The sequence below is a fragment of the Coregonus lavaretus genome (assembly GCF_964263955.1).
Source record: "Coregonus lavaretus genome assembly, chromosome: 3".
In the NCBI taxonomy this organism is placed as follows: Eukaryota; Metazoa; Chordata; class Actinopteri; order Salmoniformes; family Salmonidae; genus Coregonus; species Coregonus lavaretus.
The window spans coordinates 39079937-39101435 of NC_139990.1; the positions used below are offsets into that span (position 1 = coordinate 39079937).

At 45.7% G+C, this 21499-nt stretch overlaps 1 protein-coding gene across 1 annotated transcript in view; it reads left to right on the forward strand.

Annotated features, from left to right (window-relative positions):
- Positions 1-9350: 9350 nt before the first annotated feature.
- LOC311126342 (dolichyl-diphosphooligosaccharide--protein glycosyltransferase subunit STT3B-like) overlaps positions 9351-21499 on the forward strand; it is a 151730-nt gene continuing 139581 nt past the window's right edge. Inside the window, exon 1 of the mRNA XM_084158508.1 lies at positions 9351-9895. Coding sequence (XP_084014634.1) covers positions 9627-9895 — 269 coding nt within the window. The 5' untranslated portion in view covers positions 9351-9626. The remainder of the gene's footprint in view (positions 9896-21499) is intronic.

Below are 21499 nucleotides of genomic sequence, written 5' to 3' on the forward strand. Positions count from 1 at the left end.
AGTGGAATTGTAAAAAAAAAAGTCTGGACATCTCAATCTGATTGTCCTTCAGGACTGTTAATCACCAGCCTTTTCAAACCAATCAGGACCCTTGGATGCACAGTTAAGGGCCTCAACGTCAAGTTTACATTTACATTACATTTACATTTACGTAATTTAGCAGACGCTCTTATCCAGAGCGACTTACAAATTGGTGCATTCACCTTATAGCCAGTGGGATAACCACTGGGGGGGGGGGGGGGTAAGGGGGGTTAGAAGGATTACTTTATCCTATCCCAGGTGTTCCTTAAAGAGGTGGGGTTTCAAATGTCTCCGGAAGGTGGTGAGTGACTCCGCTGTCCTGGCGTCGTGAGGGAGCTTGTTCCACCATTGGGGTGCCAGAGCAGCGAACAGTTTTGACTGGGCTGAGCGGGAACTGTGCTTCAGCAGAGGTAGGGGAGCCAGCAGGCCAGAGGTGGATGAACGCAATGCCCTCATTTGGGTGTAGGGACTGATCAGAGCCTGAAGGTACGGAGGTGCCGTTCCCCTCACAGCTCCGTAGGCAAGCACCATGGTCTTGTAGCAGATGCGAGCTTCAACTGGAAGCCAGTGTAGTGTGCGGAGGAGCGGGGTGACGTGAGAGAACTTGGGAAGGTTGAACACCAGACGGGCAGCGGCATTCTGGATGAGTTGTAGGGGTTTAATGGCACAGGCAGGGAGCCCAGCCAACAGCGAGTTGCAGTAATCCAGACGGGAGATGACAAGTGCCTGGATTAGGACCTGTGCCGCTTCCTGTGTAAGGCAGGGTCGTACTCTCCGAATGTTGTAGTTCATGAACCTACAGGATCGGGTCACCGCCTTGATGTTAGCGGAGAACGACAGGGTGTTGTCCAGGGTCACGCCAAGGCTCTTCGCACTCTGGGAGGAGGACACAACAGAGTTGTCAACCGTGATGGCGAGATCATGGAACGGGCAGTCCTTCCCCGGGAGGAAGAGCAGCTCCGTCTTGCCAAGGTTCAGCTTGAGGTGGTGATCCGGCATCCATACTGATATGTCTGCCAGACATGCAGAGATGCGATTCGCCACCTGTTTATCAGAAGGGGGAAAGGAGAAGATTAGTTGTGTGTCGTCTGCGTAGCAATGATAGGAGAGGCCATGTGAGGATATGACAGAGCCAAGTGACTTGGTGTATAGCGAGAATAGGAGAGGGCCTAGAACTGAGCCCTGGGGGACACCAGTGGTGAGTGCACGTGGTGCGGAGACAGCTTCTCGCCACGCCACTTGGTAGGAGCGACCGGTCAGGTAGGACGCAATCCAAGAGTGAGCCGCGCCGGAGATGCCCAGCTCGGAGAGGGTGAAGAGGAGGATCTGATGGTTCACAGTATCAAAGGCAGCAGACAGGTCTAGAAGGACAAGAGCAGAGGAGAGAGAGTTAGCTTTAGCAGTGCGGAGAGCCTCCGTGACACAGAGAAGAGCAGTCTCAGTTGAATGATCAGTCTTGAAACCTGACTGGTTTGGATCAAGAAGGTCATTCTGAGAGAGATAGCAAGAGAGTTGGCTAAAGACGGCACGCTCAATAGTTTTGGAGAGAAAAGAAAGAAGGGATACTGGTCTGTAGTTGTTGACATCAGAGGGATCGAGTGTTGGTTTTTTGAGAAGGGGTGCAACTCTCGCTCTCTTGAAGACGGAAGGGACATAGCCAGCGGTCAAGGATGAGTTGATCAGCGAGGTGAGGTAAGGGAGAAGGTCACCGGAGATGGTCTGGAGAAGAGAGGAGGGGATAGGGTCAAGCGGGCAGGTTGTTGGGCGGCCGGCCGTCACAAGTCGCAAGATTTTATCTGGAGAGAGAGGGGAGAAAGAAGTCAAAGCATAGGGTAGGGCAGTGTGAGCAGGACCAGCAGTGTCATTTGACTTAACAAACGAGGATCGGATGTCGTCAACCTTCTTTTCAAAATGGTTGACGAAGTCATCCACAGAGAGGGAGGAGGGGGGGAGGGGGAGGAGGATTCAGCAGGGAGGAGAAGGTGGCAAAGAGCTTCCTAGGGTTAGAGGCAGATGCTTGGAATTTAGAGTGGTAGAAAGTGGCCTTAGCAGCAGAAACAGATGAAGAAAATGTAGAGATGAGGGAGTGAAAAGATGCCAGGTCCGCAGGGAGTCTAGTTTTCCTCTCGGCTGCCCGGAGCCCTGTTCTGTGAGCTCGCAATGAGTCATCAAGCCACGGAGCTGGAGGGGAGGACCGAGCCGGCCGGGAGGATAGGGGACATAGAGAGTCAAAGGATGCAGAAAAGGAGGAGAGGAGGGTTGAGGAGGCAGAATCAGGAGATTGGAGGGAGAAGGATTGAGCAGAGGGAAGAGATGATAGGATGGAAGAAGAGAGAGTAGCGGGAGAGAGAGCGAAGGTTGCGGCGGCGCATTACCATCTGAGTAGGGGCAGAGTGAGTAGTGTTGGAGGAGAGCGAGATAGAAAAGGATACAAAGTAGTGGTCGGAGACATGGAGGGGAGTTGCAGTGAGTTCTAAGTAGACAACCCTATAGTGGGGAGAACCAAAACCAATCAGAAGCCAACCACCAACCGCTGACACGGCTCCAGCTAGCCACTTTCACAGGAATGTTAGCACAAACAGTCTGGTACCCAGGCTAGGAAGTTCTGTGATTGAGGCTAGATTCTCACCAGAAAAACAGTTCACCACAAGCTACTTCCTGTGTTGATGTTATCTCTGTGTACATGAGCAGGGAGATGTGACTTGAGTTGACTGAATGCATTGGTTCTCCTCTGGGACCCTCAGCCGTTCTCAAACCTCTCCTCTGGGACCCCCAGCCGTTCTCAAACCTCTCCGCTGGGACCCCCAGCCGTTCTCAAACCACTCCTCTGGGACCCCCAGCCGTTCTCAAACCTCTCCTCTGGGACCCACAGCTGTTCTCAAACCTCTCCTCTGGGACCCCCAGCCGATCTCAAACCTCTCCTCTAGGACCCCCAGCCGATCTCAAACCTATCCTCTGGAACCCCCAGCTGTTCTCAAACCTCTCCTCTGGGACCCACAGCTGTTCTCAAACCTCTCCTCTGGGACCCACAGCTGTTCTCAAACCTCTCCTCTGGGACCCCCAGCTGTTCTCAAACCTCTCCTCTGGGATCCCCAGCTGTTCCATGTATTTGAACTATTCCACAGCCAGCACACCTGATTCAACTTGTCAACTAATCAAAGCCTTGATTGGTAAATCAGGTGAGCTACAACAACATGGTGAAACTACTGGGGGTCCCCGAGGAGCGGTTTGAAAACCACTGGACTGAATGTATTTCATCATTTCAAATGAAGATTTAGAAAAGAGGTGCTATTGAGTTCTATCTGTGTAAAGGGGTAAGATGTGTGGCCTTCCCTCAATGCTGAATAGTTGCTGATTGAGGAACATAGGCACTGCTATGTTATTATTGACAGAGCTGGGAGGATTACCTGAGGGCCCTGTTATGGACAGAGCTGGGAGGATGACCTGAGGGCCCTGTTATGGACAGAGCTGGGAGGATGACCTGAGGGCCCTGTTATGGACAGAGCTGGGAGGATGACCTGAGGGCCCTGTTATGGACAGAGCTGGGAGGATGACCTGAGGGCCCTGTTATGGACAGAGCTGGGAGGATGACCTGAGGGCCCTGTTATGGACAGAGCTGGGAGGATGACCTGAGGGCCTTGTTATGGACAGAGCTGGGAGGATGACCTGAGGGCCCTGTTATGGACAGAGCTGGGAGGATGACCTGAGGGCCCTGTTATGGACAGAGCTGGGAGGATGACCTGAGGGCCCTGTTATGGACAGAGCTGGGAGGATGACCTTAGGGCCCTATTATGGACAGAGCTGGGAGGATGACCTGAGGATCTGTTATGGACAGTGCTGGGAGGATGACCTGAGGGCCCTGTTATGGACAGAGCTGGGAGGATGACCTGAGGGCCCTGTTACGGACAGAGCTGGGAGGATGACCTGAGGGCCCTGTTATGGACAGAGCTGGGAGGATGACCTGAGGGCCCTGTTACAGACAGAGCTGGGAGGATGACCTGAGGGCCCTGTTATGGACAGAGCTGGGAGGATGACCTGAGGGCCCTGTTATGGACAGAGCTGGGAGGATGACCTGAGGGCCCTGTTATGGACAGAGCTGGGAGAATGACCTGAGGGCCCTGTTATGGACAGAGCTGGGAGGATGACCTGAGGGCCCTGTTATGGACAGAGCTGGGAGGATGACCTGAGGGCCCTGTTATGGACAGAGCTGGGAGGATGACCTGAGGGCCCTGTTATGGACAGAGCTGGGAGGATGACCTGAGGGCCCTGTTATGGACAGAGCTGGGAGGATGTCCTGAGGGCCCTGTTATGGACAGAGCTGGGAGGATGACCTGAGACCTAACTGTCATTATTATTCTGTTTCTTAATGTGGCAGTTGCTGCTATACAGCCAATTCTGTAAATACTTTTTTCAACATGTATTTATACAGTACGTCCCATTGAGACCGACGTCTCTTTTGCAACGGAGCACTACTTCACAAAAAACTGCTAAAACTTTACAGCTTAAAGTAACAGATAGCCTCTGGATGAGCAAAGGGTGCGATGAGATACAGGCCTACTGCTTGTTGTCTATCTTTGGTTGATCTCTGAAACATCAATCTGTAATTGGTTTCACATAGTGGAAGATTCTATCGAGTAGTCTTTTCAGGGGAAACCTATGAATGTGTCCCAAAGGGCAGCTTATTCCCTTTATAGTGCACTACTTTTGATGGGCCCTGGGTGGGTAGAGCAATGTGTTTCCTTTATCAATTAGACTTTAAAAGATGACACTTTGCCTCTGTAAGCTCAGCCAATCTAGAGCACACAAATGTACACACAACTCAAACTATTATCTTTTGGGAACGGTTTTGAAAAAAGAACAATTTTGCAGCTTGCCTCAAAAAGTCCTCTACCCTGCTTGTTCTAGAACAGTGTGCAGAGCAGAGCATGCAAGGAAGGTCATTTAAGTGAGGGTTTGTTTGAAAGTTACTGAACACTACTGACTATAACTATACAACAGAGCCAGTTACTGAACACTACTGACTATAACTATACAACAGAGCCAGTTACTGAACACTACTGACTATAACTATACAACAGAGCCAGTTACTGAACACTACTGACTATAACTATATAATAGTTCCAGTTACTGAACACTGCTGACTATAACTATACAGTAGAGCCAGTTACTGAACACTACTGACTATAACTATACAACAGAGCCAGTTACTGAACACTACTGACTATAACTATACAACAGAGCCAGTTACTGAACAATACTGACTATAACTATACAATAGAGCCAGTTACTGAACACTACTGACTATAACTATATAATAGAGCCAGTTACTGAACACTACTGACTATAACTATACAGTAGAGCCAGTTACTGAACACTACTGACTATAACTATATAATAGAGCCAGTTACTGAACACTACTGACTATAACTATACAACAGAGCCAGTTACTGAACACTACTGACTATAACTATACAACAGAGCCAGTTACTGAACACTACTGACTATAACTATATAATAGTTACAGTTACTGAACACTGCTGACTATAACTATACAGTAGAGCCAGTTACTGAACACTACTGACTATAACTATACAACAGAGCCAGTTACTGAACACTACTGACTATAACTATACAACAGAGCCAGTTACTGAACAATACTGACTATAACTATACAATAGAGCCAGTTACTGAACACTACTGACTATAACTATATAATAGAGCCAGTTACTGAACACTACTGACTATAACTATACAGTAGAGCCAGTTACTGAACACTACTGACTATAACTATATAATAGAGCCAGTTACTGAACACTACTGACTATAACTATACAACATAGCCAGTTACTGAACACTACTGACTATAACTATACAACAGAGCCAGTTACTGAACACTAATGACTATAACTATACAATAGAGCCAGTTACTGAACACTACTGACTATAGCTATACAATAGAGCCAGTTACTGAACACTACTGACTATAACTATATAATAGAGCCAGTTACTGAACACTACTGACTATAACTATACAATAGAGCCAGTTACTGAACACTACTGACTATAGCTATACAATAGAGCCAGTTACTGAACACTACTGACTATAACTATACAACAGAGCCAGTTACTGAACACTACTGACTATAACTATATAATAGTTACAGTTACTGAACACTACTGACTATAACTATATCATAGAGCCAGTTACTGAACACTACTGACTATAACTATACAATAGAGCCAGTTACTGAACACTACTGACTATAACTATATAATAGAGCCAGTTACTGAACACTACTGACTATAACTGTATAATAGAGCCAGTTACTGAACACTACTGACTATAACTATACAGTAGAGCCAGTTACTGAACACTACTGACTATAACTATACAGTAGAGCCAGTTACTGAACACTACTGACTATAACTATATAATAGAGCCAGTTACTGAACACTACTGACTATAACTATACAATAAAGCCAGTTACTGAACACTACTGACTATAACTATACAACAGAGCCAGTTACTGAACACTACTGACTATAACTATACAACAGAGCCAGTTACTGAACACTACTGACTATAACTATACAATAGAGCGCCCAGGGAAGAAGAAGACTTCTCTTTTGTTTTCATTTATACTTTGTGCTCTCCCCTCAATCTCTCCCTCTCTCTTTTCTTATCAAATCAGTGTATAGGGAGAGGTTTTCAGGGTCAGAGAGAGAGCGGGAGAGAGAGAGAGAGAGGTATTGTTGCAGAAAAGCCACACATTGGTATTGTGTCAGAGTGGACCTCTATTAATGTTCCAGGGGGTGAGCAGTATTTGTGTTTGAATAGAAAGCAGACAGTGTGAGAGTGGATGTGCTCTGCTCTCCTCAGCTCTCTCTCTTCCCTCTCCTCTCTCTATTGTGTATGCAGCTCTCCTCTGTAGGAATGCTGCTCACCAACTTGAATCACTGGCTGTAGTTCACTACTGAGCTCAGACAATATGATGTTTTTAGAGGAGCTGAAACAGGTTTGGTGTGATGCTAAAACCACAGTAGAAATGCTGTGGAAATGTTCCTCCAGTTGATTTCATTGTAGTAATAACAAATAGACAATGGTGTAAAGTACTTAAGTAAAAATACTTTCAAGTACTACTTAAGTAGTTTTTTGGGGTATCTGTACTTTACTTTACTATGTATATTTTTGCCAACTTTTACTTTTACTTCACTACATTCGTAAAGAAAATAATGTACTTTTTACTCCATACATTTTCTCTGACACTCAAAAGTAATCATTACATTTTGAACGCTTAGCAGGACAGGAAAATTGTCCAATTCATGCACTTATCAAGAGAAAATCCCTGGTCATCCCTAATGCCTCTGATCTGGCAGATACACTAAACACAAATGCTTCATTTGTAAATTATGTCTGAGTGTTGGAGTGTGCCCCTGGCTATCCGTAAATTTAAAAAAACAAGAAGATGGTGCCGTCTGGTTTGCTAATACAAGGAATTTGAAATGATTTATACTTGTACTTTTACTTTTTAGACTTAAGTATATTTAAAACCAAATACTTTTAGACTTTTACTCAAGTAGTATTTTACTGGGTGACTTTCACTTTTCCTTGAGTCATTTTCTATTAAGGTATCTACACTTTTACTAAAGTATGACAATTGGGTACTTTTTCCACCACTGCAAATAGACATGGGTAATAACCCAAGCCTGATAAACTAGGCTTACATGGGTAATAACCTAAGCCTGATAAACTAGGCCTACATAGGTAATAACCTAAGCCTGATAAACTAGGCCTACATGGGTAATAACCTAAGCTTGATAAACTAGGCCTACATGGGTAATAACCTAAGCTTGATAAACTAGGCCTAAATTCTTGTGCATGTTTGCCTCCCTTTCACTGCAGGTAAATAGATTCCATAATATGACATTATATGAGGGAGATGAAGGGAATTTGGGACACTGCATTTGATCAAGTTTTCTTTGAACGAGCATTAGGAGTTTAGATTCCAGATTTATATCTATTATTTTCATAAGGGGCTACAACACACATTTAGTGCAAATCCTGTCAGCGTTTAACAAAGTAGGCTGAAACCCTTTGCACTGAGTGAGTCAGAAGGCACTTTTGGACATCTCACCTCTTCTGCCAGATAAATGATCAAGCACCTTGTAGGCTCGTACCTCTCTATACCCTATAAAGCAGTGTTTTTCATCTTGGACATGTCTCCTCCTCTCTCTGTTCTTTTGGTTCACTAGTTCTCTGCCTCTCTGCCTCTCTGTCTGCCTGTTTGCCTGTCTGTCTACCTCTCTGTCTGTCTGTCTGTGTGTGTGTCTGTCTGTCTGTCTGTCTGTCTGTCTTTCTCTCTCTCTGTCTGTCTCTCGGTCGGTCGGTCGGTCGGTCTGGATACCCCCTCACTGTGACTGAACTGAGATAATGATATACCCCCTCACTGTGACTGAACTGAGAGAATGATATCCCCCCTCACTGAGACTGAACTGTGAGAATGATATCCCCCCTCACTGAGACTGAACTGTGAGAATGATATCCCCCCTCACTGTGACTGAACTGTGAGAATGATCCAAAGCTGAGTTGTTTTTCTATTTCATCATCAGAGAGAGGTTGATGGTATTCTCGCTTAGTGTGGTTGCTGACTGACGTGACCATAAGAATAGAATAAAACACAACATAAAATAATACAACATAATAGAATAAACCAAGTGACAATAATAGGTCTAATTCACCCTCTTTGTATGTTATTAGTGTGAGAAGTCTATTTCCGACATGTTGCGGTGTCTTCATGTTTGTGTCATTCTCAGCAGGATTGTTTTGAATGTTAGGAAAGATGGAAGAAGGGCAGTGGACACTCTTAGCGTTATACCGCTGGTATGTGGGCACTGAGAGGCAGCTGCTTGTAGGCAGGTCTACTGTAGCCTAATGAATCTACTGCACTGATTCAGAAGTTGACGGTTTACGCTGCTGTGGTATTCGCTCTCGTGGCAGGCAGGACTGCTATTATTTTCTCGCGGATTTCATTTATTTCATTGGCTTCTTCCGCGAAAGCGCTCCTGTGCTGTTGATAGCGGATAGGCTATTTTCTCAGTCTGATATTATATCCTAGACATATGATTGGTGGACTTTCTTGTGAGCGATCTTTGCACACGGATGCTACGACTATCCTGGGTGAATTCTATCCCACTGGTTACTGTCCCTGTCAGTCTGTACACTCTCTCTTGTGATTGGTGTTATGACAGCGCTGTGGACCTGCCCAGTCGTACCTGTCTCGTTGTGAGAGGCTGAGCTCTCTTCCTGGTCCTGCCATCCTCCGTGCTCCCGCCCTACCATCAACTTCCAAGGAGGAACCACTAGTTGGGTCGTGTGTGCTACTGCGGTACTGCAACCCCGGCTGCTATGTGACTCCATTAGGGGAACTTGGTTTGAATTAGCGGTTCGGTTATACCAAGGATAGGGTTCTGGTGCACCGTAGGTAATTGGAAGTAAAACGAGAGGTGCAGATAGGGTGTGAGGGGCTTCGACAGTGGCGCGTGGCAGCAGGGGGGATTTCTCTCTTTCCTATCAGATCTGCCTATAACGGGGGCTGACGTAGAATATGGCGGAACATCACTCCGTTTCCGATAGCAGGCATAAAGCTTCTGCCGCGAATATTGGAGCTTCGTTCTCCGGGAATGGACGGACCAGTCCAGCGGGGATCGTCGGTAGCAGTCCTGCGGGGGCTCTCTCCACCGCGATAGTTCAGCCGGCAGGGTGGCAGTCCTTACTGTCGTTCACCATCCTGTTTCTGGCCTGGATTGCTGGTTTCAGTGCCAGGCTCTTCGCTGTCATCCGCTTTGAGAGCATCATTCACGAGTTTGACCCTTGGTGAGTAAACAGGAACAGTAACACGACATTCTGGCCTGCAGTAGACTTTAGATCATTAACATCGATAATGGAGAATGTAGCCAACTACCGCGCAACTGGAAATATGTTGCTATAATTGATCTAGCGCTGATATCATTTTTGGCAAAACTTCAGACAGAGCAGTGCAACATTGTATCAACTCAGCCACGCACTTAGCCTTTGTAGTAGTTCCAGTGTGATGATACGTTGTAACAATAACTGTGTGTAAACATAGCGACTGTGCCTGTCGGAGTGGGGCAGAGCGTGCGTCTTCATAAAGAGGACAATGACAGTGGTGCCGTGTGAGTGACACAGCGGATTGAACCCGGAAAGAAGAAGCTGTAGACTGAAGAGTAGCCTATAGCCTAGCTATCCTATATGCGTTTTCTCATTTATTATCCAACTGTTTGGCAAGATCTTACATAACAACTAGACTTTTACTGTTCGCGGTTTCTTCCAGGAAAGCTATTCGGCCATAAGCAGAAATATGCATTTTGACATGTATAACATGACGATGTCTATAGACAACTCTCAGTTTAAACAATGGCCAGGCCTGCCGTCTGTCCATTCATCAAATAGCTGACACCTGTTGTGGTCAAAAGTAGTGCACTACATGGGGAATAGGGTGTCATTTGGGTGAAACAGTCTGCTAGTAAGAGGAGCATAATGAACTTAGCCTATACTATTGGCATTACAATAGGAATTATACCTACATGGTGACACTGAAAGGACCTGTTGTAGAGAACTAGGAAATCATCAGTGAGACCAATGCATCCTCCTCATATGAGAGGAGACAGAGATACCAATACATCCTCCTCATATGAGAGGAGACAGACCAATGCATCCTCCTCATATGAGCGGAGACAGATCAATGCATCCTCCTCATATGAGAGGAGACAGACCAATGCCCCCTCCTCATGTGAGAGGAGACAGAGATACCAATGCCTCCTCCTCAGATGAGAGGAGACAGACCAATGCCTCTTCCTCATATGAGAGGAGACAGACCAATGCCTCCTCCTCATATGAGCGGAGACAGACCAATGCATCCTCCTCATATGAGCGGAGACAGATCAATGCATTCTCCTCATATGAGAGGAGACAGACCAATGCATCCTCCTCATGTGAGAGGAGACAGACAGACCAATGCCTCTTCCTCATATGAGAGGAGACAGACCAATGCATCCTCCTCATATGAGAGGAGTCAGACCAATGCATCCTCCTCATATGAGAGGAGACAGACCAATGCCTCTTCCTCATATGAGAGGAGACAGACCAATGCTTCCTCCTCATACGAGAGGAGACAGACCAATGCATCCTCCTCATACGAGAGGAGACAGACCAATGCATCCTCCTCATGTGAGAAGAGATAGACCAATGCCTCTTCCTCATATGAGAGGAGACAGACCAATGCATCCTCCTCATGTGAGAAGAGACAGACAGACCAATGCCTCTTCCTCATATGAGAGGAGACAGACCAATGCGTCCTCCTCATATGAGAGGAGTCAGACCAATGCGTCCTCCTCATATGAGAGGAGACAGACCAATGCATCCTCCTCATTTGAGAGGAGACAGACAGACCAATGCCTCTTCCTCATATGAGAGGAGTCAGACCAATGCATCCTCCTCATATGAGAGGAGACAGACCAATGCCTCCTCCTCATATGAGAGGAGATAGACCAATGCCTCTTCCTCATATGAGCGGAGACAGTGTGAAAGCCAGCGTTGCATCATCTGTTGACAGTGTTGGTGTTATTTTATAATGACCACTATGGAATAAACATTTGATGCAGGTGAAGAAGAGAGGAAAGAAAAATACTAATCATATTCTCTCCAGACCTTTACCAGCTCCCTGTTCTATTACACCTGTATTACACCTGTATTACACCTGCATTACACCTGCATTACACCTGCATTACTATAGGAACCAACCTACACTACACCGAGTACAATATGCATGTGAGGTTAGCTTTTGGTTAGGTTGGAGTTGGACACAGAGAAACATATTACTACATATTACATGTGGGGATTGTTTTAACCTTTGGTGCTGTGTGTCCTCTACATTATGGTTCCTCTGGTGGTGCCTGCTGACTGACTAGCATAGTCTCTCATACAGAGAGCAGAGAGGAAACCCAGTGAACTAACATCACCATTTCCCTGTTTCTGGTGTTTGTGATGCTCTTTAATGATGACATGTGGGCCTAGGTCTTCATATTCCTTCAGAGAGGATGGATGAATGGGACGTCTTAATACCCAGACAGCGTTGTGTCTTAGCAGGGCAGTAGGAGGACTGTGGTGTTAATTAGAACACACCAAAGTAGAAAACCGGAGCGTTTTGCTGTTGCAGACTTTGAAAAGTCCAGACACCAGCCTGTGTTGTGATCTTCTCTAAATGTCTGCAGAAGTGATTATCTATTGAGGCACCTCGCAAGAGTTCCAGTCAGACAACATGGTGGTGTGTTAGTGTTCCAGTCAGACAACATGTTGGTGTGTTAGTGTTCCAGTCAGACAACATGTTGGTGTGTTAGTGTTCCAGTTAGACTACATGGTGGTGTGTTAGTGTTCCAGTCAGACAACATGTTGGTGTGTTAGTGTTCCAGTCAGACAACATGTTGGTGTGTTAGTGTTCCAGTCAGACAACATGGTGGTGTGTTAGTGTTCCAGTCAGACAACATGGTGGTGTGTTAGTATTCCAGTCAGAGAACATGGTGGTGTGTTAGTGTTCCAGTCAGACAACATGGTAGTGTGTTAGTGTTCCAGTCAGACAACATGTTGGTGTGTTAGTGTTCCAGTCAGACAACATGGTGGTGTGTTAGTGTTCCAGTCAGACACCATGGTAGTGTGTTAGTGTTCCAGTCAGACAACATGTTGGTGTGTTAGTGTTCCAGTGAGACAACATGGTGGTGTGTTAGTGTTCCAGTCAGACAACATGGTGGTGTGTTAGTGTTCCAGTCAGACAACATGGTGGTGTGTTAGTGTTCCAGTCAGACAACATGGTGGTGTGTTAGTGTTCTAGTCAGACAACATGGTGGTGTGTTCCAGTCAGACAACATGTTGGTGTGTTAGTGTTCCAGTCAGACAACATGTTGGTGTGTTAGTGTTCCAGTCAGACAACATGTTGGTATGTTAGTGTTCCAGTCAGACAACATGTTGGTGTGTTAGTGTTCCAGTCAGACAACATGTTGGTGTGTTAGTATTCCAGTCAGACAACATGTTGTTGTGTTAGTGTTCCAGTCAGAGAACATGGTGGTGTGTTAGTGTTCCAGTCAGACAACATGGTAGTGTGTTAGTGTTCCAGTCAGACAACATGTTGGTGTGTTAGTGTTCCAGTGAGACAACATGGTGGTGTGTTAGTGTTCCAGTCAGACACCATGGTAGTGTGTTAGTGTTCCAGTCAGACAACATGGTGGTGTGTTAGTGTTCCAGTCAGACAACATGGTGGTGTGTTAGTGTTCCAGTCAGACAACATGGTGGTGTGTTAGTGTTCCAGTCAGACAACATGGTGGTGTGTTAGTGTTCCAGTCAGACAACATGGTGGTGTGTTAGTGTTCCAGTCAGACAACATGTTGGTATGTTAGTGTTCCAGTCAGACAACATGGTGGTGTGTTAGTGTTCCAGTCAGACAACATGTTGGTGTGTTAGTGTTCCAGTCAGACAACATGGTGGTGTGTTAGTGTTCCAGTCAGACAACATGGTGGTGTGTTAGTGTTCCAGTCAGACAACATGTTGGTGTGTTAGTGTTCCAGTCAGACAACATGTTGGTTTTTTAGTGTTCCAGTCAGACAACATGTTGGTGTGTTAGTGTTCCAGTCAGACAACATGTTGGTGTGTTAGTGTTCCAGTCAGACAACATGTTGGTGTGTTAGTGTTCCAGTCAGACAACATGGTGGTGTGTTAGTGTTCCAGTCAGACAACATGGTGGTGTGTTAGTGTTCCAGTCAGACAACATGTTGGTTTGTTAGTGTTTCAGTCAGACAACATGTTGGTGTGTTAGTGTTCCAGTCAGACAACATGTTGGTGTGTTAGTGTTCCAGTCAGACAACATGTTGGTGTGTTAGTGTTCCAGTCAGACAACATGGTGGTGTGTTAGTGTTCCAGTCAGACAACATGGTGGTGTGTTAGTGTTCCAGTCAGACAACATGGTGGTGTGTTAGTGTTCCAGTCAGACAACATGTTGGTTTGTTAGTGTTTCAGTCAGACAACATGTTGGTGTGTTAGTGTTCCAGTCAGACAACATGTTGGTGTGTTAGTGTTCCAGTCAGACAACATGGTGGTGTGTTCCAGTCAGACAACATGTTGGTGTGTTAGTGTTCAAGTCAGACAACATGTTGGTTTGTTAGTGTTTCAGTCAGACAACATGTTGGTGTGTTAGTGTTCCAGTCAGACAACATGTTGGTGTGTTAGTGTTCCAGTCAGACAACATGTTGGTGTGTTAGTGTTCCAGTCAGACAACATGGTGGTGTGTTAGTGTTCCAATCAGACAACATGGTGGTTTGTTAGTGTTCCAGTCAGACAACATGGTGGTGTGTTAATGTTCCAGTCAGACAACACGTTGGTGTGTTAGTGTTCCAGTCAGACAACATGTTGGTGTGTTAGTGTTCCAGTCAGACAACATGTTGGTGTGTTAGTGTTCCAGTCAGACAACATGGTGGTGTGTTCCAGTCAGACAACATGTTGGTGTGTTAGTGTTCCAGTCAGACAACATGTTGGTGTGTTAGTGTTCCAGTCAGACAACATGTTGGTGTGTTAGTGTTCCAGTCAGACAACATGGTGGTGTGTTAGTGTTCCAGTCAGACAACATGTTGGTGTGTTAGTGTAACAGTCAGACAACGTGGTGGTGTGTTAGTGTTCCAGTCAGACAACATGGTGGTGTGTTAGTGTTCTAGTCAGACAACATGTTGGTGTGTTAGTGTTCCAGTCAGACAACATGTTGGTGTGTTAGTGTTCAAGTCAGACAACATGTTGGTGTGTTAGTGTTCCAGTCAGACAACATGTTGGTGTGTTAGTGTTCCAGTCAGGTCCAGTCAGACAACATGTTGGTGTGTTAGTGTTCCAGTCAGACAACATGTTGGTGTGTTAGTGTTCCAGTCAGGTCCAGTCAGACAACATGTTGGTGTGTTAGTGTTTCAGTCAGACAACATGTTGGTGTGTTAGTGTTCCAGTCAGACAACATGGTGGTGTGTTAGTGTTCCAGTCAGACAACATGGTGGTGTGTTAGTGTTCCAGTCAGACAACATGGTGGTGTGTTAGTGTTCCTGTCAGACAACATGGTGGTGTGTTAGTGTTCCAGTCAGACAACATGTTGGTGTGTTAGTGTTCCAGTCAGGTCCAGTCAGACAACATGTTGGTGTGTTAGTGTTCCAGTCAGACAACATGTTGGTCTGTTAGTGTTCCAGTCAGGTCCAGTCAGACAACATGTTGGTGTGTTAGTGTTCCAGTCAGACAACATGGTGGTGTGTTCCAGTCAGACAACATGTTGGTGTGTTAGTGTTCCAGTCAGACAACATGTTGGTGTGTTAGTGTTCCAGTCAGACAACATGGTGGTGTGTTAGTGTTCCAGTCAGACACCATGGTAGTGTGTTAGTGTTCCAGTCAGACAACATGTTGGTGTGTTAGTGTTCCAGTGAGACAACATGGTGGTGTGTTAGTGTTCCAGTCAGACAACATGGTGGTGTGTTAGTGTAACAGTCAGACAACGTGGTGGTGTGTTAGTGTTCCAGTCAGACAACATGGTGGTGTGTTAGTGTTCTAGTCAGACAACATGTTGGTGTGTTAGTGTTCCAGTCAGACAACATGTTGGTGTGTTAGTGTTCCAGTCAGACAACATGTTGGTGTGTTAGTGTTCCAGTCAGACAACATGTTGGTGTGTTAGTGTTCCAGTCAGGTCCAGTCAGACAACATGTTGGTGTGTTAGTGTTCCAGTCAGACAACATGTTGGTGTGTTAGTGTTCCAGTCAGGTCCAGTCAGACAACATGTTGGTGTGTTAGTGTTTCAGTCAGACAACATGTTGGTGTGTTAGTGTTCCAGTCAGACAACATGGTGGTGTGTTAGTGTTCCAGTCAGACAACATGGTGGTGTGTTAGTGTTCCAGTCAGACAACATGGTGGTGTGTTAGTGTTCCTGTCAGACAACATGGTGGTGTGTTAGTGTTCCAGTCAGACAACATGTTGGTGTGTTAGTGTTCCAGTCAGGTCCAGTCAGACAACATGTTGGTGTGTTAGTGTTCCAGTCAGACAACATGTTGGTCTGTTAGTGTTCCAGTCAGGTCCAGTCAGACAACATGTTGGTGTGTTAGTGTTCCAGTCAGACAACATGGTGGTGTGTTCCAGTCAGACAACATGTTGGTGTGTTAGTGTTCCAGTCAGACAACATGTTGGTGTGTTAGTGTTCCAGTCAGACAACATGGTGGTGTGTTAGTGTTCCAGTCAGACACCATGGTAGTGTGTTAGTGTTCCAGTCAGACAACATGTTGGTGTGTTAGTGTTCCAGTGAGACAACATGGTGGTGTGTTAGTGTTCCAGTCAGACAACATGGTGGTGTGTTAGTGTAACAGTCAGACAACGTGGTGGTGTGTTAGTGTTCCAGTCAGACAACATGGTGGTGTGTTAGTGTTCTAGTCAGACAACATGTTGGTGTGTTAGTGTTCCAGTCAGACAACATGTTGGTGTGTTAGTGTTCCAGTCAGACAACATGTTGGTGTGTTAGTGTTCCAGTCAGACAACATGTTGGTGTGTTAGTGTTCCAGTCAGGTCCAGTCAGACAACATGTTGGTGTGTTAGTGTTCCAGTCAGACAACATGTTGGTGTGTTAGTGTTCCAGTCAGGTCCAGTCAGACAACATGTTGGTGTGTTAGTGTTTCAGTCAGACAACATGTTGGTGTGTTAGTGTTCCAGTCAGACAACATGGTGGTGTGTTAGTGTTCCAGTCAGACAACATGGTGGTGTGTTAGTGTTCCAGTCAGACAACATGGTGGTGTGTTAGTGTTCCTGTCAGACAACATGGTGGTGTGTTAGTGTTCCAGTCAGACAACATGTTGGTGTGTTAGTGTTCCAGTCAGGTCCAGTCAGACAACATGTTGGTGTGTTAGTGTTCCAGTCAGACAACATGTTGGTCTGTTAGTGTTCCAGTCAGGTCCAGTCAGACAACATGTTGGTGTGTTAGTGTTCCAGTCAGACAACATGGTGGTGTGTTCCAGTCAGACAACATGTTGGTGTGTTAGTGTTCCAGTCAGACAACATGTTGGTGTGTTAGTGTTCCAGTCAGACAACATGGTGGTGTGTTAGTGTTCCAGTCAGACACCATGGTAGTGTGTTAGTGTTCCAGTCAGACAACATGTTGGTGTGTTAGTGTTCCAGTGAGACAACATGGTGGTGTGTTAGTGTTCCAGTCAGACAACATGGTGGTGTGTTAGTGTTCCAGTCAGACAACATGGTGGTGTGTTAGTGTTCCAGTCAGACAACATGGTGGTGTGTTAGTGTTCTAGTCAGACAACATGGTGGTGTGTTCCAGTCAGACAACATGTTGGTGTGTTAGTGTTCCAGTCAGACAACATGTTGGTGTGTTAGTGTTCCAGTCAGACAACATGTTGGTGTGTTAGTCTTCCAGTCAGACAACATGGTGGTGTGTTCCAGTCAGACAACATGGTGGTGTGTTAGTGTTCCAGTCAGACAACATGGTGGTGTGTTAGTGTTCTAGTCAGACAACATGGTGGTGTGTTCCAGTCAGACAACATGTTGGTGTGTTAGTGTTCCAGTCAGACAACATGTTGGTGTGTTAGTGTTCCAGTCAGACAACATGTTGGTGTGTTAGTGTTCCAGTCAGACAACATGGTGGTGTGTTCCAGTCAGACAACATGTTGGTGTGTTAGTGTTCCAGTCAGACAACATGTTGGTGTGTTAGTGTTCCAGTCAGACAACATGGTGGTGTGTTAGTGTTCCAGTCAGACAACATGTTGGTGTGTTAGTGTTCCAGTCAGACTACATGTTGGTGTGTTAGTATTCCAGTCAGACAACATGTTGGTGTGTTAGTGTTCCAGTCAGAGAACATGGTGGTGTGTTAGTGTTCCAGTCAGACAACATGGTAGTGTGTTAGTGTTCTAGTCAGACAACATGTTGGTGTGTTAGTGTTCCAGTGAGACAACATGGTGGTGTGTTAGTGTTCCAGTCAGACACCATGGTAGTGTGTTAGTGTTCCAGTCAGACAACATGGTGGTGTGTTAGTGTTCCAGTCAGACACCATGATAGTGTGTTAGTGTTCCAGTCAGACAACATGGTGGTGTGTTCCAGTCAGACAACATGTTGGTGTGTTAGTGTTCCAGTCAGACAACATGTTGGTGTGTTAGTGTTCCAATCAGACAACATGTTGGTATGTTAGTGTTCCAGTCAGACAACATGTTGGTGTGTTAGTGTTCCAGTCAGACAACATGTTGGTGTGTTAGTATTCCAGTCAGACAACATGTTGGTGTGTTAGTGTTCCAGTCAGACAACATGGTGGTGTGTTAGTGTTCCAGTCAGACAACATGTTGGTGTGTTAGTGTAACAGTCAGACAACGTGGTGGTGTGTTAGTGTTCCAGTCAGACAACATGGTGGTGTGTTAGTGTTCTAGTCAGACAACATGTTGGTGTGTTAGTGTTCCAGTCAGACAACATGTTGGTGTGTTAGTGTTCCAGTCAGACAACATGTTGGTGTGTTAGTGTTCCAGTCAGACAACATGTTGGTGTGTTAGTGTTCCAGTCAGGTCCAGTCAGACAACATGTTGGTGTGTTAGTGTTCCAGTCAGACAACATGTTGGTGTGTTAGTGTTCCAGTCAGGTCCAGTCAGACAACATGTTGGTGTGTTAGTGTTTCAGTCAGACAACATGTTGGTGTGTTAGTGTTCCAGTCAGACAACATGGTGGTGTGTTAGTGTTCCAGTCAGACAACATGGTGGTGTGTTAGTGTTCCAGTCAGACAACATGGTGGTGTGTTAGTGTTCCTGTCAGACAACATGGTGGTGTGTTAGTGTTCCAGTCAGACAACATGTTGGTGTGTTAGTGTTCCAGTCAGGTCCAGTCAGACAACATGTTGGTGTGTTAGTGTTCCAGTCAGACAACATGTTGGTCTGTTAGTGTTCCAGTCAGGTCCAGTCAGACAACATGTTGGTGTGTTAGTGTTCCAGTCAGACAACATGGTGGTGTGTTCCAGTCAGACAACATGTTGGTGTGTTAGTGTTCCAGTCAGACAACATGTTGGTGTGTTAGTGTTCCAGTCAGACAACATGGTGGTGTGTTAGTGTTCCAGTCAGACACCATGGTAGTGTGTTAGTGTTCCAGTCAGACAACATGTTGGTGTGTTAGTGTTCCAGTGAGACAACATGGTGGTGTGTTAGTGTTCCAGTCAGACAACATGGTGGTGTGTTAGTGTTCCAGTCAGACAACATGGTGGTGTGTTAGTGTTCCAGTCAGACAACATGGTGGTGTGTTAGTGTTCTAGTCAGACAACATGGTGGTGTGGTCCAGTCAGACAACATGTTGGTGTGTTAGTGTTCCAGTCAGACAACATGTTGGTGTGTTAGTGTTCCAGTCAGACAACATGTTGGTGTGTTAGTCTTCCAGTCAGACAACATGGTGGTGTGTTCCAGTCAGACAACATGGTGGTGTGTTAGTGTTCCAGTCAGACAACATGGTGGTGTGTTAGTGTTCTAGTCAGACAACATGGTGGTGTGTTCCAGTCAGACAACATGTTGGTGTGTTAGTGTTCCAGTCAGACAACATGTTGGTGTGTTAGTGTTCCAGTCAGACAACATGTTGGTGTGTTAGTGTTCCAGTCAGACAACATGGTGGTGTGTTCCAGTCAGACAACATGTTGGTGTGTTAGTGTTCCAGTCAGACAACATGTTGGTGTGTTAGTGTTCCAGTCAGACAACATGGTGGTGTGTTAGTGTTCCAGTCAGACAACATGTTGGTGTGTTAGTGTTCCAGTCAGACAACATGTTGGTGTGTTAGTATTCCAGTCAGACAACATGTTGGTGTGTTAGTGTTCCAGTCAGAGAACATGGTGGTGTGTTAGTGTTCCAGTCAGACAACATGGTAGTGTGTTAGTGTTCTAGTCAGACAACATGTTGGTGTGTTAGTGTTCCAGTGAGACGACATGGTGGTGTGTTAGTGTTCCAGTCAGACACCATGGTAGTGTGTTAGTGTTCCAGTCAGACAACATGTTGGTGTGTTCCAGTCAGACAACATGTTGGTGTGTTAGTGTTCCAGTCAGACAACATGTTGGTGTGTTAGTGTTCCAATCAGACAACATGTTGGTATGTTAGTGTTCCAGTCAGACAACATGTTGGTGTGTTAGTGTTCCAGTCAGACAACATGTTGGTGTGTTAGTGTTCCAGTCAGACAACATGTTGGTGTGTTAGTGTTCCAGTCAGACAACATGGTGGTGTGTTAGTGTTCCAATCAGACAACATGGTGGTGTGTTAGTGTTCCAGTCAGACAACATGGTGGTGTGTTAATGTTCCAGTCAGACAACACGTTGGTGTGTTAGTGTTCCAGTCAGACAACATGTTGGTGTGTTAGTGTTCCAGTCAGACAACATGTTGGTGTGTTAGTGTTCCAGTCAGACAACATGGTGGTGTGTTCCAGTCAGACAACATGTTGGTGTGTTAGTGTTCCAGTCAGACAACATGTTGGTGTGTTAGTGTTCCAGTCAGACAACATGTTGGTGTGTTAGTGTTCCAGTCAGATAACATGGTGGTGTGTTAGTGTTCCAGTCAGACAACATGTTGGTGTGTTAGTGTAACAGTCAGACAACGTGGTGGTGTGTTAGTGTTCCAGTCAGACAACATGGTGGTGTGTTAGTGTTCTAGTCAGACAACATGGTGGTGTGTTAGTGTTCCACTCAGACAACATGTTGGTGTGTTAGTGTTCCAGTCAGACAACATGTTGGTGTGTTAGTGTTCCAGTCAGACAACATGTTGGTGTGTTAGTGTTCCAGTCAGGTCCAGTCAGACAACATGTTGGTGTGTTAGTGTTCCAGTCAGACAACATGTTGGTCTGTTAGTGTTCCAGTCAGGTCCAGTCAGACAACATGTTGGTGTGTTAGTGTTTCAGTCAGACAACATGTTGGTGTGTTAGTGTTCCAGTCAGACAACATGGTGGTGTGTTAGTGTTCCAGTCAGACAACATGGTGGTGTGTTAGTGTTCCAGTCAGACAACATGGTGGTGTGTTAGTGTTCCTGTCAGACAACATGGTGGTGTGTTAGTGTTCCAGTCAGACAACATGTTGGTGTGTTAGTGTTCCAGTCAGACAACATGTTGGTCTGTTAGTGTTCCAGTCAGGTCCAGTCAGACAACATGTTGGTGTGTTAGTGTTCCAGTCAGACAACATGTTGGTCTGTTAGTGTTCCAGTCAGGTCCAGTCAGACAACATGTTGGTGTGTTAGTGTTCCAGTCAGACAACATGGTGGTGTGTTCCAGTCAGACAACATGTTGGTGTGTTAGTGTTCCAGTCAGACAACATGTTGGTGTGGTAGTGTAACAGTCAGACAACGTGGTGGTGTGTTAGTGTTCCAGTCAGACAACATGGTGGTGTGTTAGTTTTCTAGTCAGACA